Source organism: Varroa destructor, unplaced genomic scaffold, assembly GCF_002443255.2.
Source record: "Varroa destructor unplaced genomic scaffold, Vdes_3.0 BEIS01000004.1, whole genome shotgun sequence".
NCBI classification, from domain to species: Eukaryota; Metazoa; Arthropoda; class Arachnida; order Mesostigmata; family Varroidae; genus Varroa; species Varroa destructor.
In genome coordinates this window covers 45,873,487-45,891,671 of record NW_019211457.1, presented here as the reverse complement: position 1 = coordinate 45,891,671, position 18,185 = coordinate 45,873,487, and the positions used below count along the sequence as shown (strand labels likewise).

Here is an 18,185-nt window from a genome sequence, read left to right as displayed (position 1 = left end):
TCTACGCGTTTGCAAAGTGTTACTCTCATAGTAAAACTAGCGGCTATGAATAAAAACACCATAAGTACATTCTCTAAGATACAGCCTATATTTGTTCTTTCTTTTGTTTATCTGTTAAAGCTGCCCTCACACATTGGTATATTCACCCCCCATTATAATCCAAGATAATAGCCCATACATGTAAGCACTTAATAAAAGGCAAGCATTGCATACGGTGCGCACAGTTAAGTTCATTGTTAGGATTAATCCTGGTTCGGCTAAGTTTGGGACAGTAATTATGTCCCTTAACGCGACGCGTAAATCTATCGTTTACTTGAGAACTCAATATACATTGTCTGAGAAACGCTGTCACATGTCTAAATAATCAGTGTATTTCCGCTATAGTGCTACATAAAAAGCTTGAAATACTTACATATGAACAGACATATATATATGCGCATTTTTGCAGATAATATAATTATACAAGGAAAGAGAGCTATGATACAATAATAATAATAAGCATAATAACAATAATATTAATCTTAACAGTACTAATACACAACAATTAGAATAAGTTATTTTCTACAAGCTAAATCCAAAAGGTCGATTTTCTGTCGCACAAATCGCGCTGCCCCTTGGTGGTGAACGTCGGTCGCTGTTGCTGCAACGATGTTCGACCTACAGGTTTCTGTACAATTGGCCCAATGGCTGTGTGAGCTGTTTCGATGATAAAACCTATGTAACAGCAGCATCATAATAGAAATTCGAACTTTTAGTTCGTTTGCATAATCGTACAAGGTCCATTTTGTATGATGCTAAGTAAAGGATTAAGCAAGAACGACCTACCAACAATAGTTAAGTCAAGTGCTACGTCTTTCAAATTGGTGTTGCTTTCCTTCTTTTGCTCTTTTTAAAGTGCGCGGGATAACAACTACTGAGAGAGAGAAACAGTCAAGAAATCGGGCACTGGAAAAAAAGTAAACTTAGCCTCGCTGCGTCTCTGCCAGAGCCCCACCATCATTTTGATTGGTGCCTCTCTTCTCAGCTGTATGAAATCGGAAGCAAATCGCGTTTAAAAAGGCCGACGATAGATAGGTTTCAATGACATTGTTTTCGTTACTGCGAGCTGTCGTGTTCTACTTTAGCATCCCCTACCTGAAGTACGCATTAAACGATTCCAGATCGTTGTTAAGCTTTTTCGACAAGTAATCCATACTTGATGGACTAAGATCGTCGATTCCGAATGCGCCCAGTACATCATATTCCGCCTGCCAGTTAATTGACCCTTTGGAATTTGCCATCGCCAGATCAAATGATCGAGTTGTAGAGTTATACAGTACACCTTCGCTGCGATATGTGTAGAGTTTGTACGCAGGATTAACCTAACGAGATAAAACAACAACCGAAATGAAGATCGGTCTTAGCTGACATTGTTCTAAGACGAAAGAAAAAAATATGATTCAATACCGTTTTAATTATTATTGTTACCATATATTCTAACAAATATTTATAGACATGGAACAGGGTAAAAATTTGACTCTGAACTCCCACGGGCCTTTCGTATGGTACCGAGTCTAAACGGTGTAAATAGCAGTCACCAGTAGATGCCGGGAACGATTTGCATGGTTATCAGTGTAACATACACCAATTAATATGTTGTCCCTCCAAAAGCGAGGCTTACATAGGTATAAGAGGTTGCGCTGGGGGCAATGAAAGCTACTCCGACTGGCGTCGAGCGGTCTTCGCTATAAAACATGTTAAACTGGTCGAAATGTGTGTGTCCATAAAATTGACCGGTAATCGTTGAATTAAATCTGAAAAATGAGATCGATAATCGCAAGAAATGTTTATTGTATATTTTGTATACTCTATAGGCGTCAATAGCAGAACTCGAGCTAAAGGATGATTTCAAGATAACGTAATTTCTATAGTCAATCATCAAATGAGTTCACAACCAAAACCTGAAAATATATTAACTTAAAACATGTTATTGAACTGTGACGAGCATATTTCGCAAGCGATATGTATTAGTGAAGTACTGCTGTAATGATCAATCGAAGTAATAAAGATAATCGCGGCCGCATGAAGATGAAGCATATACGTTACCTGCGCACCTGTATTAGGTGTAATGAAAACGTTCACAAAGAGCTTTATTCTATGTTTAGAAGAGGTCGAGTTCGCAAGAATCTCAGTTTTCGTGCAGAAACATAAGCGTGCTATTTTGTGACATAAACAAATGTAGGAAACACCGATCCTCGCCATTAGAAAAGAGCCGATCAAGATTTATCCAGAAAAAGAAGTTGGGTCTTCAAGACAGTTTTTGTTGGTGTTTGCAGATCCGTCGAAGCTTATATTAAGGAACCTTTCGGAACCTCACAAATGCCGCACCAGCTCCCAATGATGACAGTAGAAGAGGGTGTCATACGTTGACTTCAGTCGGTTCCATTCAAATGCAGTATTACTTTCACAAGCAAGCACGGCCATTTCTAACAAAAGCATTGCAGCTCACTATGGAAAGAAGCAGAACTGTATTACGGACGGCGTAAGCTAGCACTGAGATGCTTGTTTTTATTCCTACGGATAATTTACGAAGCGGTACGAATGCAAATTGCACGAGGTCGCCGGCTCAGAGCCTATTAATAAATGTTTTTGTAACGTGAACTGCACATATTGGTGTAATAGCAATACGTTTGCATTACTTCGTTATGCCCTTACTTTCGAATAAAGGTGTATTTAAATTTGAAAAAAAATATTTTTTTTTATAAAATTATTTCCCAAACACAAAAAATATTTGAAGTTAGTTTTTCAGATTTTCGGTTTCTTAGATAACCTATTTTCCTATGTGACGTATATATCTTCTCCTTATGAATGGAATGAATCTTTGTCATATTATCACTCTAAATAAATGAATAATTGCATTAATGGAATATTATGGCTTCGAACGATGTGATAACTTTTAATTTAATAAACATGTCTGTTCAGGTCAATGCATATCAAGTTTATGAACTTTGTTTTATTTCTGTGCGGAAATGATGTCGTGCTTTTGCATACTAATCAGGTACTGTATATTTTTTTGCTTAACACTGTATACACGCTTTAATCGTTCTGGGTGCATTTGATCAGGAGAATACGGAATCAACGACGCGATCCATGGAGTCTACTGCACGTATGACGCACGGCTTAATGAGGGTAAAATATCAGCATTTTCTGTGATCTGTTTTTGCGCATAATTGCTCGATATAAGCGGGTCGATGCGAACGCACTGGCCTTGTTTTCAAACGAAAAAAATCTGCCTGTGACATAACTTGCTACGACAAATACCATGGTGATTGTGATCACCTGAAAACTTACGGCCCTTACTACGAAATTGTTTTGGTCAAAGTGACTTCACGAATTTATGTAAAGTAGAAGTTCCAACATGGACTAATCACATATTAATCCACTCACAAGTCAAAATTATTATAAACATCTAGACAATTATCCATCTACCACAATCAGTCTTAGTTCTTAAGAGTTTTTTATGGCAAATCTATGCGCTCGAATTTATGCTATTAGGCAAATGTAGCTCATCATTACCGAAATTTTGGTTGTACAGTAAGAGGTCCATATATTTTAATTATGAATCTAGTTGCGAGCTAGTTAGTTAGAATTTCATGTATACTGTTATCTGACACAAAACATTTATAAAGTAGACTATATCTGGCTTTTTGATAGAGAGAGATGAATCTTTCCTACCTTTGGACGATTCTCAGGAACTGTTCACTCCACGTGTAGATGCAATCGAAACTTGAAGGGGGCACATGACCAAGAATATGGACGAATTGACCTCGTCCTTCGCTGTCAGCGAGCTCTCGCACTAACCACGCAAGCTGTCCTGCAGGATCGCGAGAATCGGCTAACAGCCATAAATTGAGGTAGTAACACATATTAGTGTTTAACGAAATCACTTTTAATGCAGGCGAAACTGTTTTGGCGTAAAAGCCGCCGCGGCGCACCTGGAAGAACAGGCAGAACCATTTTTGATATCGTAAAATTTGCGCCCCGTATGAAAATCAATTGACGTCAAAGAAGTTGTTCAACCTAAGAAAAATTGAGAATAATAGGCAAAGAATTTGTCGCTCAGTTTTACTGAGCTATAGGGCATTACCTGCTGCAGTGCTAAATCTTTCACTACTTCATTGATTGTATTTATAGAACTATCAAATACGTGCGAGAACGTACCGTAACCAGTTGCTCATCAGCAAGCCAGGCCTGCCAAATATCCGCTAAGCTTTCGTAGAGCTCTAAAGTTTTGACAGTGGGAAGCGATTGTCGGAAGGTTTTATTGCTAGTCTCAGTAGAAAATAGATTCGGAGGTACAGCCTCGTGATTTCCCACGGCAGGAAATACTGGCACGTCAAAACTCAACTTATCGGCTAACAACTGATAGACCGTCCGTGTAATGTTCCAGTATTCCGTTTTATTCGATTTCCACACATCGTGCGGTGGGATGTCGCCCGTCAGGTAAACGTGAGATATCTGGTAAGGTCGAGATGTTAGAAAAAATGACGCAGGCGTAATTGGATTTGATTGGCACTACGCGCGCAGGTACAAACCCGTTAAGCTCGTAAATTTACGGTGAAGGTTGTCTAGTGAGATACGTAAAGTAAGGTTTTCTATATTTTTATAGATAAAATTTGCTCTTCCGACAGAAGTAAGATCTGATCAGGTATACTGCGGTAATTAATCGTATTAATAATAAAGGTATGCTACTAGTAAAAACGAATGGAAAATCAGATAGAGAATGTCCTTAGAGAAAAGCAACTTATCTGTGAACTCATATTATGTATCAAAAACAAAGAAAAAATAGAATGCTCTAAATTACTACAAAGAAGTTATCCATAACAAGTATGATGCTATGAACCTAGTAAATTTCTTTCTGAGTATTATTTGGCAAGAAGACGCCATGTTGATGAGGAAGTCGAGTAACCATCGAAGATTAATTCACTTCATAACTATAGCTCAATTATCAGCACAAATGTTATACACGCTCCCGAGTTATTTCTCGTTTTCTTTACAGTGTTCACGTAATTAGCTACAAGCTCACGCAGATTAAACAAGCATGAATTATATGTATATATATCAAACCTTATCGGTAATGCTGACGGCATCGTTGACGAGGCTTTCGATCGTCTCGAGCGGCATATCGCAGTGACGTGTATCACCAAAATGGCCTGCTAACATCGAAACCTCCGTACTGATTCGGACCGCCTGATTCTCGGCATTTTTGTTGCTCAGACTCGACGATTCCGTTGAAATTACCAATGGTAGCAAGTTCGATTCCGGGTTCTGCTGTTCGGGCAGCTCCCGACAGCAAAGAGGCCGGTCACACTGGGCTATGGCCCCTTGACGATAGCGTGGATCATAATGGATATCGGATATATGTAGAATCTTCATTGTTGCAGAAGTCTGGCAACGTTTTTCGTTTTGTAGAGAAAGACGCACATACTTTTAGTGTTTGTTTAATTTAAGTCGAACGATCATCGTATGTTTATCTAACATTTAAGGACGCGCATACGTTTATAGTCTTATATATGGAAATCTCTTTTTCTGTACTATCAGTAAAGTAGTACGCTCCATAGTATCTCGATATTCTCGAATGGTGTCAGCGGCATTAATGCAAGCAGCGAGACGTTGCTGCGGAAGATTACTGCCCGCGTTTAAAATTCCCGCTAGAACTAAGGTTCTCGATATTGGTGCACTGCTTGTTATTCAAATACACACTTACATAAATTTATCATCAGAACTAGTAGGTACCACGTTTGGTTACCGTTGGCAACGTGAATACTATAATCTCTACTTCTGAAATTGCCTTAGAGGCTTGCGTTCTAATATATTTTTTATACCTTTGAAAAGGTTGGCCATGAATTAGCTTTAACGCCGTGAGCCGCTAATAACTGTCACAGAATCTGTTCAGACATCGCTAACTAGTTTTGTTTTGTTTGTTTTAATCAATAACAACCGCAACCTTTTAGGGCGACGATTTAGCAGATAGGCAACGTTTACGCTGTTTCATCAAAGTATTTATCTGTGGACGCTAGTTAGTAGAGAAACAATTTTACTAATGAGATTAGCAATGACAATTTGACGCCTAACCGATGGCAACGACGAGTAAGTAGTATCTTATCGATGTAAGACTTACGTACGAAGTTCAACTTCATGAAAGACTGTAATTTTCGGGCTAAAATCTATCATGTGGCTCCATACGTGTTTTATTGTCAGCAGCCTCATCATAGATACAAACTCTGCTAGATGTTTGGTGTCGGTGTTCGAAAAAGGAACCTATCCATATTCTCACAATCAGACAGCATAAATTGGAGAACTGACCGGGGACGTCAAGAGGGGAGAAAGTACTTGTCAGAAAGACTGCGTAAGGAACAGAGATGCCAAGTTTTCATGCTAGTTATAACACACAGGTTTTGATTTTGGCAGAATTTATATTCACACTGTATGTTTGAATGCGCTTCAAATAGATAGCTGTCATGACTAGGTTATGTCTCATCTGATTCTATCACCATTGATTGGGTCTCATAGACAAGCCTATTAAATTTATAGATGTCTCGAGGGTTGGACCTAAAGAAATTAGTTTTACGCTAAGTGCTGCCTACGTTAAGGATTGCTTCAGACGACTGATGGCTCTTCTCAGCATAAAACGAAGGCCAGCTACGCTTGGTTTCAAATTTCCTCACTAAGTTTCCCTGAGTTCCAGGTCCGACCTGCGTCGCAAAAGCCGCGCGAGGAAACAACAAGACGGGCGTTGCTCGTTAACGATAACCTAATCAGCTAATGCATATTTCGAATTTATTCTGAACTCGCTATTGCACTCTAGTTTAGGAGAAAGAAATAAATTTGGCCAGCGGTTATGTAATAGGAACATTACGACTGAGATCACTTACTTGATTCGTTTTTGCGCCCATACGAAGCTTCTTGGGCAGGTTTACTTTCCAGGTGTGTTGTTTTGCGGTCACTGGTCCACAGGTGGGACCAAACATCAAACCACAAATGTCACTTTGGCTCATCTTTGCTGCGAATACGCGTTCGGCAATGTTATATACCTGGTGGAACCCAGAAATGGATACACGTACACAGAAAATCATTAATACGAAGCAAAACAGATGATCAGTATAATTTCACACACCTAATAAGCTGCTAAATCGTTTTAAAGGACCTAGACTATATCTAAGAGTTTACTTGCGGACTGAATGAATTTCGACACACATAAGCCTCAGTTATAGTCTTTCGCTTGGGTCTCCGGATAGGTTTCAAGTGCTGAACTTCTTTAAATGACAGATCTAGAAGTTATCGATCGAACTTGCAGATCTTCCAGACGGACGTGTTTGGTATTTATTCATACAATAAGCTAAGTAATAAGCCATACATTTTCCTAAGTAAATTATATTTAGTGTTTTCGTTGTCGACTTTACTGTATATATTCATACCAGCAACAGATCAATAAAACGACCAGCTTTGCGTACATCTAAGTTGATTGATATTAAGTCGTATTGGAAGTTGCATATAAGTCTCAAAATAATCGATTTCATTCGGTCAAAAACTGAATGTGAGCTACATGTATCGCGGCTTCTGACGCTGTCGTTCAATTAGAATTAGGTATAGCGTAAATATTGTCACCACAATTGGTCAATCGCTACGCTTTGCTATGGGTCTGTAACGGATGATGCTGGTGTAAGGCATAAGGTCAACGGCTTTCGAAAATTACCCAGAAGGGCAAAAAGCAGAGTTGTGCAATCAACGCCAACAGCTAAATGTGACTTTAAAGACATCTGTTCAGATTACGTATAACATGTGGGGCAACTGTGACTACTCTAAACACGAAATTGATGACCAATTGACCCAAAATAGCTCGAAGTTAGCGAGACTATTTATTTTGCCACTATATATGGCACAATTTTATATTATACGATAATTATCCTCGTAAATAAATACGTCAAAATGTGCATTTAACTTCTGAATCAGGAAGGGGCGCGATGCAACTCTTTTCCATCTACTACCCTAGAAAGCAAAAACACCACCTACGTGTATTATATACTGATCGAAAAACAAATGATTCCCGCCGCATTTGAAGGTTTCGCAATTTAGAAAACTTCACATAAACTTCTGAGATATGAACGAGTTCGAATGCTTGCCAGAAACTTTATCGACAATATTCAATAAGCTCTTCTATATTTGCATTGAGATGGTACCTATCCAAATGATGCTTGAGCTTAGCCTACTTAACACATAAAAACGATTACTTTACTTTTTATGCTAGGGCACCTAACGTAGTAGATTTGCGTCGGCATCAAACGTGCGATATTCACCCTTTGCTATATCGGTAAACGAACTGATGGGCGCCGTTCCGTAGCAGCGTTTGCCGACACTTCCGACACTGTTAATACCATTCGCCGTTACAAACTTGTGGATTGAATGCTTGTATTATAGGTTATCTATCGACGCTCAACTGAAGTGCAACCATTCGTCCGCTGTCATCTGCTTTCGAAACAATTCGTCCAATTTTGCCGATACTACGACGGCCTAACTCACTGCGCGTATGCCAACGGTCAGCAGTAACCTGGCTTTGTTTTAGATTTCTCAGCACCGAACGTAAGCACCCTACTAACGTCATGATTGTTCCTTTGAGAGCAACCTCATGCACGTATTCAGAGCGTACCACTCTCACGTAGGCTGCATGTACAGAAAGAATCAGGGCCTAGCTACCCTTGTCCACTTCATTATAGTCGTCGTAGTAAGCGTATTCATTTCACTTAGCAACGTAACGTGAAAAAGAATACAACCTGTATAGACGCCATACGTCGTATTGTGTTTGTGTTAGTCTGAAAACTGTTTTATGCTGTATTTAGTTGGCTGCGCCGTTTTCTGAAATCAAAGCCCATTTTCGGCTAGAATCGTTGCGCGGACACCCAGAGGCAAGTGGAACTTTATCAGTGAACAGTATCTTCGACAATCGTCGTCATCGCAAACTCACACAATTATTTGTCCACAGGACAGATATATAATCCTTTATTTTTTTTATTAGAGTCCGCAAAAACTATCCGACGATTGTCTGGAATGAAATCGAAGCTAGTACAGCTTCAGTGAATGCATGCGTCCTTACCGAGTCGAGGTACTGATCAATGAGGCCTTGGCAAATGTCAGGGCTGACGAGGTCGGCCGCAAAAATGGAACACGCTAACGCGCTCATCTTTTTTAACTCGCGCCGCGTGAATTGTGTCATAGCTACCCTTGCAGAACGAAACAGTGTGAAGCACGTTTTGCACGTTTCGTTCGTAGTCACACCTGTGTCTGTAGTGTTGAGAATCTGCAATAACATACCGAAAGAAAGAACAGTTAGTTATACGCCTGGTTAAAGGAAAAGCTCAGTCAAGATACACCTAGAGTGTAGACTGAGATTGAATTTCAATAAGAAGATCTATTAAAACGAAAAACGAATTACTTTTTTCCATTTTTTTTTTTTTGTAAAGCAAATTGATGTTATGTTACTGGTTTAGTGAGGTATTTTGGCCTCTGATAACGTTTTGTAAGACAAAATATCGGTCCCCAGACCTTTCGATAACTGCGAAAAAGGCGGACGTTGTCGAATGGTCGAGCCTCTCTGTGGCATCCCTTTTGGAATCGTTTAGCGCCATTTTTTGGACGCTTTTGTATAACGAAATCAGCAAAAAATTAGGCTCAAATAGTTCAGACTACGTTTTTGCTTGATCCTTTCGTTTACCATAGAAATTTACAAGCGGTTCTTCCGCTACTGGATATCAAGTTAGTACGCTTGCTACAAGTTTTAAATATTGTAATTGCGAGTAGATCATGCTACCCAGGGAAACGAAAGATTGGATATTATCGTTTTCTTAACACAGAAAAACAACGAATTCAGGTTGTGAAAGCGATCAGAGGAGCACATTTATGTAAACATGTCGGCTTCATTACACTATCGATCACCCATTATTCAACGAAGATGAGCCTTCAGAAACTATTGATACGTAATCAAGCGGTACTTGAACGTAACATATTTTCTGTTTCTGAATTCGCCGAATCGGTTTGGATGTGTCGGTAAATCATAATGAAGATGCATCGTTCCCTTCAACACAGTTTTCGTCACAGACTGTAAAGCGGTAAAATTAAGAATAATTGAATGAATATATCTATGTTATCCTGTATTAGCGGCACGAAACATTGCCACATTATGTAGCTTTAGGCAATAGTAAACTTACATTTGGATAACAACTTACAGTAAAATAGTTTTTTGAACTCGACAATTCGCCTAGTCAGTATAGGTGTGTCGGTTCTTTATACGACGAGTATTTGTATCGAGACATTCCTGGTAGCGTAAAACGACGCGGGACAGCCACTGTGGTTTTACAAACACATCAGCCAACAACCATGGACTCAAACGCCAAATAATAATTTCAAGCAGCTTCGCGGCCATTTTGTCGCACCTTTCCTACATCTAGCGGATGCTAATTTTCACGGGTAGTCAATACCGGATATTATAATATGATATCAAACTGTCAATAATGACAAATATACGGCGTCCGCCACGGGGATGCCACACTGCGCATCTTCTTCACTCCGCGCTGTCCAAGCTGCGCCGATATCTATACGCCTTCCTTCCCGATATCTCAGTGCAAAGATATTAAACGTCCAAAGATGCCGCCAAAATCGACAATGAACAACAACCGTTTCAATCCAATACGATCATGAAGCTGGGCGGACGTTGTTCTCGGCTATGCAAAAACTGATTCTCATTGGGCAGCGTTAAGCTAGCTTACCATGTGCTAACTACCTAGGTAAAAAGCAGGTAATTTTTCTACTCAACTGTGGCGTAGGTTGGCGGCCGGGCTTATGTGTGCGATCTATCGCATAGTGTTGGGATTGCGACCGGAGTGCCATTGAACGACTGTAACGCTATGGACTGCAGTTTTGATTGCCCGAGTAAAAGGGTTTTGTAGCCGGACAGCAACAAGACAACAAGATTTCATAGGCTGGTGCTAGTAGCGGTGTCTGTAACACCCCCGATATACGGGGGCCCCCAGGGATATGTCGATGTTGTTACGACATTGAGTAGGAGCGTTACATTGTAAAATATGACAGTAATCACACTATATTTCTGCGCTATCGCAGCAGGGCCGTATTGTAGCTTTGCTATTTCGTATTTGTTATGTAACGGTGTCGTCCGGCAATTGAAACGTGGCTGGCATTAATCGACTTGATCCGGCGATAGAACTCAATTGTGAGTCTACCTTTCTGTGTCGAAGCACTGGGCGAGTTCTGTAAAATTCATGATCCAAAGGAACTGTGTATAGGGGCATATCGGTGATGGCTTTTCATGATAAGCTGCTAATGATGAGATGCTGAAAAAAACAAATAGAGACGAAATAATTGAAAGTCCTTTTTCAGTAGTTTCGCCGATGAGCTGTTGCATTCGTACTTGATAAACTATCTTTTAAGTTATCAAGCAGTGTACGACCGAGAACCGCCCAACTAAATAGATCGTGCATGATATGCTTTATACTAGCAGGGGGCTAAGTTATTTATTATGAGGTAAATTTAATCTTCGGCTTGAACCGTGCGATCCATACCGATCTGATCGACAGCCGAAATATCCGACGAACCTAACGCGAATCAGGGTTCGTAATTCCATCATCCATTCGTTTTGTAAATAGACATATGCAGCATCTACAAAGTAGAGAGCTAGTTGGTTCAAGGCGAAAGCGTCAATGGATCGACTATCGTCACACTGCTCAACTTTTGTTGGCAAAATGTCGACAGTTGTAGATAGTCAGAGCACCCTTCAAGCTCTTTTATTGACAGTGCAATTCCTGACAAAAATGAGGTAATCATAACTAGGCACAATCGATTTTCTTGATTACTGGTCACTGTTGAATAGTACCACAGTTTGGATAGCAAACAATGGGTTCCAGTAACCCCTTGGGTAAAATCGCCGAGCGAAAGTTGCTAAAATTATTACTCTGCTACTTCTATACGGGCCTGCGAGACATAAAACGTATTACCTTTTCAAATATCTAGCAGGTGAAGCGATCAAGCCCATAGCCATGATGAAAGAAAAACGACATCGCTCTGAAAGTAGTTCTAGTACTGCTCTATTGATACAAAGTCTTCATTGAAACATGTACGCCTAGTGAGCGGGCAACTACATAGACCTGCATAGACTTCATTGGACAGCTCCCGACAACTGTATCTAACAGGATTAGATGTTTGTGCAAGTTCTTGTTTACCAAGAACTCATGTGACAATTTCCCATATCCAGTTTCTGATCCCGACAGACAAAAAAGGATTTACTATACAATATGCAGATGACCATTGACAGTATTAATACGGCTCATTTGAAATTTGATTGTTTAAGCACTATCCATTGATACTTATCAGAACTTTTTTATGCTGATTTGTTGATAAGATAAGAGGACTTGTCTTCCAATTGCAGTTATGTTTAATTACAGGCATCTGGGGGCTAAAAAATTCGAATTTTTAGAAACAACTGTATCCATTTTACTAATACAGTGGTAGCCAATTTAACAGCACTTTGTAATCGTTAAGGAAGAATTATACTGTATTTCTATCAATGCAGCATAAACTGGTTCTAAAACAGATGTAGCGTTTCGCGTTACTTGGCGTCACAGATCGTCCATCGATCTCAAGCCGACTGAAAAATCATATCATGTAATATAATATATACAATTGTTACTAGACATCTTAGTAATTATTCTGATATCATCTTGTTCTGTGGCACTGCCAAACAAGCCCTATAACAACCATTGAAGTTTTCGTTTTCTTGGCAATGTTACTTTAATGCAATTATTTCTGCGCAATATTACATCAAGAAATTGTTTCGACGCATCTGGTTTCTGCTACACGGACTTTTTTTTAACCAAAGATCAATATCGGCTGTTTTCGAAAGATAAGACGCTTAATGGGATTGACCTAATAAACGATTTCGCTATCTGACCTTTTTCACTGCTGGTCCGCATCGGTTACGCGATTATGATTTAAAAAAATTTTTTACGACCGTGAATCATGTAATGTTAGTGGAAAGTTTTTTTTGGCTTCTTTACTTTTCTCGTTTACAAATTAGGAGAATCTTCAGCAGCACAGTTAGCGTAGGCTATTCTACAATGAGCTCCTGCCTAATATTTTCCACCCTCTGTGTTGAGTTCTACGTCCGGTGTCGCTGACGGTAGCCAGGTATTTTAATAGATGGCTGGCCCCCAGCTCGAAACGAAGTCTGTCTGTCTATGCTAGCCATCTGTCTGATGGGATGCCTGCCTAGCAACGATACCGGGCGTAAAACTCGAACCATAAAGGTTGGAAGAAACACTAACCGGAGTAATGTAGAGGGGCAAGGCATTCAAAATTTCCCCAGTCTGACTAACATCTCCGAAGGCAGATCGAAAGTCGCCGGTCATAAACCTGAACCAGCTCGTTTCTTGGTCTGATAAATTCGACAAAAACCATGAGCAGAAAGACGATAATTACCAGATTCGACAATTATTGAAGTTGAAGTTTTCAACCGTTATCAACGCTAGCCAATGGCCGGAGCACGACTTGCATTCTGTCCAGAAAGCTTCGCCAGTTGGGGTCTACAGAACACACCGCTAATGACACCTTGTTCAAGGCAATTCCAAGTACGAGCTATTCCCTTTCAGCAACCTCACTATAATAACGGAAGCAGCGCAATTTAGATATCCGCTGACATCTAGACTCATCATTTTATACGATCCGGGATTCGGGCGAAAACCCATTTGGCCCCTTGTGCGGCTAGCTGACGACCAGCTTCAGCCCGTTTCGGTTAACCAACACCGGCTTACTGCAATACAGGTGTGTTAGTTTTCTTAGGCCTGCTGACATATCCCTTCTTTACGAGCAATCGTGATTCCGCCGAAAATATCCGCTATGCTCAAGGTTTCGAGTGTGTCGTCAGTCTAAAGAAGAGGTTTCTGAGTAGTAACCCTGTTCTAATCACATACTCGTCTATGGTGTTTTTCCGAAGCATGAGCATGCTCCCTTTTGCTTAGATAAGGTCCGTCTTTTTCTTTGTCTTATAGCGCGCATTTAAGTAAATCGAGATCACCAAATCGCACGACATATTGTAAATCGTCGGTGTGACAATCGACTCTAGACACTGAAACGCGACGTCTTTTTGCAGTATATCGATGGTACAGACTTATCGCCTTTCAAATGCAAAACGTATAGACAGAGATTGTGTTATATATTTGAGGTGCCGAACACTATTTATATTGATGACCAACTGGCGAATTTGCTGGTGATGGAAACAAAATGCTTACTCATAAATTTCTAGATTAAATAGAGGATATTCGTTGGTCATTTCATGTCTCGGGACAGACTTTTTTCTAGAGAAATTAATCAGTATACATATAGATTACTCATCCACAATAATACTATATCTTCATAATTTGACGTTTGTTTCTATTACTTTTCATACCATAGAGAGTATAGAAAAAAAACATTTCTACAACTTCCCGCTGTATTAAATATCTTAGCCAAAAACTCCTCGTAAAAACTAAATTCTATTAGATGACTAGCTAGGTTTCTTTTAGAGTTCTTTTTTCTAATGGTAAAGGAGTACCAACCGTGTTAACGTTAAGTGTCTGTAAGGCATTGATCACGTCGCCAAGCTCATTTTCGCGGTTCTGATCCATATAGATTGCATTCTCCATAGCATTTTGGAAATCGGCCACTCTCCGTGCCTTGATATGAAACTGCTCTGTTGGCTTGTTGTATTTCAGAACAGCTAACAGCGGTAAAAAGATAACAAATGCCAGTCCAGCGGGCACCGCGTGCTTCATCCACGTCATCTTTTTCGAGTTCACTCCGTTCTGTCTTCTACTGTGGGCACGCACAAAAAACGATTAGTTGCGAAACAGTCTTCAGGGACTGTGATTACGGAACCGTTTGTTGATATTAGCATTTGCTCGTAAGGCCCGAGTAGGAACCACGCATTTCCACACCGGTGCACCGTCGCACGAGTCCAATCTACTTTTCTACCCAGATAATAACACTGCTGTTAAGTATGAAATTATTTCTACCACCTTAATTTGTTCTATACCAATGAAAAGAACGTTTTCGTTTGTAGCTAACACCACTACAACGGCTTCATTTCACAGACGTTGTTTAGCAGGCATAAACACTACTTCGTCAACCGACCTTAGGCTCGCACAGGAAGACAGGTCGTACGCTGCCTCCTCATGGTACTCCTCTTCCAAAACTGGCTATTTTGACAGCGAGCCTCAGTCTCACGGTGGGGCAGCAGCAGCAGCGGATCAGCCTGACATTGAAAAGCAACCAGCAACATTAACTTTAACCCAATGAAGAAGACTTCACTCAACAGATACAAACACAGGTAGGTATAACAGTCACAGACCCGCAAAGACGGACAATTGGCGTGTTAACTGCGTGTTTAGCACAGCGACGCAGATTGTGGCTCTGGGCTTCTTTCTTTCCTAATGTATGGCCAGACGAAGCTGCCGTACAATGACGATTACACAAAGCCACTAGACTAGACGCCACGTAGGACTTGTTATCGTTGAACCTGAACGTAGCCTTGATAATAATAACGTTTGGCTTTGTCTGTGCCTGTATGTCCATCTGTCCACCCGTGTGTTGTGTGCATGTGTTTGAGTGTGTGTATGTGTGCGTCATTGACTAATGTACACAACAAACAAGTCGCCAAAGCGCAACATTGAACTGCAGCACAGCTGCAAACGATCAGCAGTACTCACTGGTCTATGTCCCACCATGCATACCATCGACTCGGTCATCTACACAAGACAGACGCGAGACATTAGTTGACGTTGATGATAACCTGAAAATCGTTTTGCGCTGCGTGAGCCATGGATTTCATCCATCTAGCCATTACTAGATATTAGCTAGTTGTAGATTGCTGCTTGTCGGTTGTGACCGGTTCGAAACCCATGACGGCGGGGTAAACACACGAACGCGATGTAGCATCGGACTGCACAGCTCCATGTGTCAGCCAATTAGCTGCTTATGGCGAATGAATGAGCTCTGGCCGGCGCTAGCTCTAGTCGTGTCTGTATCGGTATCCACTGGTTGCTAATCCCGCTGCTACTGTGACCGCTGCAAGCAGTGGTGAGGCGTGCGTCTGCCACCATCGCTACCTTGGCGAGAACAATTTGTTACAACAGCTTCAATGCTGCGCCATCAAGGCCGATTAAGTCATCGACGACACTCATGTTGATGGCTGGAAAACACGTGACCGGCCAACCAGTTATGAAGGAGACTGTCAGTCAATACGATGCATAACGGAAGGGACAACGCCTTCTGCTCTTTTTTTCTGCGTTGGCCTTATCTATTTCGCATATTCTTTAATCGAAGATATAGCTGTAGCGACGCGTCTCTGATGCGAAATATGCGATACTAATCAACGTGCCGTTCGAGATATGGAGGCGGTAAGCTGCGATATGAGCTCATGGCTCAGTTCGAAAGAACGATGATATTAGAAAAAACGGGAGAAAGGCAATTATAGCCTCGATACTCTCTTCGAATTCCATCTTCCTCTTTCGCTATTTATTGAACAACCGCAGACAACAGCAAATAACCTCATTTGCTAAAGCAATTGAAATCGGGATGAAAATAGCTAAAAATATAGAAAAATAGAAATATAGCGAAATAGAACGATATAGGCTAAACGAAAAGTGATCCTATAAACGAGATAACTTCGTCGAGGGAAAGCATTCATTCATGGGTGACTTTTGGTAAGGTACATTATGCGACAGCTGGAAGATCTCTGCAGGGCATCATGTTTTTGAGAAAGGAAACTATCGTTATTACTGCTGGTGTTTCTTTTTATGAATGCATCGCGTGCATTTTTGTGCTGTGTTGACTTTTTGCACATATATAATTATTTGCTTGGCTAGATACTGGCTAATATAGGCATAAATTGTTGTCAAAAACTTTATGATCCGACATAGTCATGCGTACTTTTCTTGAAATAAATAAAATAAAGTTATATGTATGTATATGAGTTTACTTTGTACAGTTAGACATGTTGTCTACCCAACAGACGGTATTAATAAATTATGACAGCAGCAATATATCACATGAGATTTTAATGAGGAATAAATTTTGCTGGAATATATTTTCCACGCGCGTCGACCTTTGATCATATGCCTATTTAGCAGGTGGTACCGTGTATACGAACCTGCGTCATTGTTAATATACAGTACAATAGCATGTTACTCAAGCTCGCGCTTGCCCTCAAAGCCAATTCATAAGCTATCTATTCCAGTTCAACAGCCCAGTTTTAAACACCCAACAATACGGGAGCTTCATGCACAGCACGTATGTTCTTAACAGGAGAAAATCAAAATCTGGATTGTCTAATGCAATGCTTAACGAGAGTACCAAAGGTAAAACCTCGTACACTTGTTATGTGAAATATATAGACTAAATATATGGATTATTTTTTGTTTTGCGTCAGTTGCTTAAGAAACGAAATAAGATATAAGATGAAATGTGTTTACACCCGCATTGAAACGTAGAGCACCAATTGTCCATAAGCTTAAGTTAACCAATTCACTATTACGGATCCTTTCAGGATATAGATTGTTCAATTGTAAACGAAGGAATATGTCCAATCCTCTATGATGGAATCCTTTTGCCCTGATGTCCAGATTGAAAAATCGCTTATTTCAAGTATGAAGTATAAAAAATAAACCAAAATTCACACAAAATAACATTCTTATTTTATAGATTGTCTAATTAACTCGTAGGGATGTTGTCTTTTCGGACACGCATAAACCATATAGCCACTGAAATAACGGCTCCCTAGGCATCTGTTCGACTCATCTGAGATGCGTTTAATCAACGTTTATTATAGATAATAATTTACTATTGTATTTCCTATTACCGTACATTAACATGGCAAGTTCACGCGAACTTCACTAAAAACTCTTGACTTCAGACGTTCTCTTGCCGGCCGTTATTTGCGGCTATCGGTTAATAAAGACGAAGTGAAATAAAAGACAAAGTGTCCTAGCTTAGACCACAGGCTCATTTTTAACGTTTGGACGATGGTTGTTTTCGATGCAAGCATGTGTCAATCGCGGTCAACTGACAACACAGATTCCAACATATTTAGTAGTCGTTGCTTTATGGTC

General features: G+C 40.3%; 1 protein-coding gene across 5 annotated transcripts; it reads right to left on the bottom strand.

The window, feature by feature from the left end:
* Window positions 1-65: 65 nt before the first annotated feature.
* On the bottom strand, window positions 66-15,804 carry LOC111248726 (sphingomyelin phosphodiesterase-like). 5 transcript variants are annotated; one of them, XM_086988152.1, is made up of 11 exons: window positions 15,786-15,804; window positions 15,211-15,331; window positions 14,637-14,889; window positions 9,131-9,334; window positions 6,915-7,073; window positions 5,107-5,427; window positions 4,201-4,497; window positions 3,715-3,974; window positions 1,661-1,793; window positions 1,135-1,361; window positions 66-714 (listed from the first exon to the last, which is right to left on the bottom strand). In XM_086988152.1, the coding sequence occupies exons 3-11, from the start codon at window positions 14,859-14,861 to the stop codon at window positions 555-557; spliced, it is 1,986 nt and encodes a 661-aa protein (XP_086844278.1). In that variant the 5' UTR covers window positions 14,862-14,889; window positions 15,211-15,331; window positions 15,786-15,804; the 3' UTR covers window positions 66-554. The 5 variants fall into 5 exon arrangements, with proteins under 5 accessions (XP_086844278.1, XP_086844280.1, XP_086844279.1 ...); XM_086988154.1 differs by having other exon boundaries at window positions 14,637-14,892; window positions 15,786-15,803; XM_086988153.1 differs by lacking the exon at window positions 15,786-15,804 and adding an exon at window positions 15,428-15,641 and having other exon boundaries at window positions 14,637-14,892.
* Window positions 15,805-18,185: the final 2,381 nt, after the last annotated feature.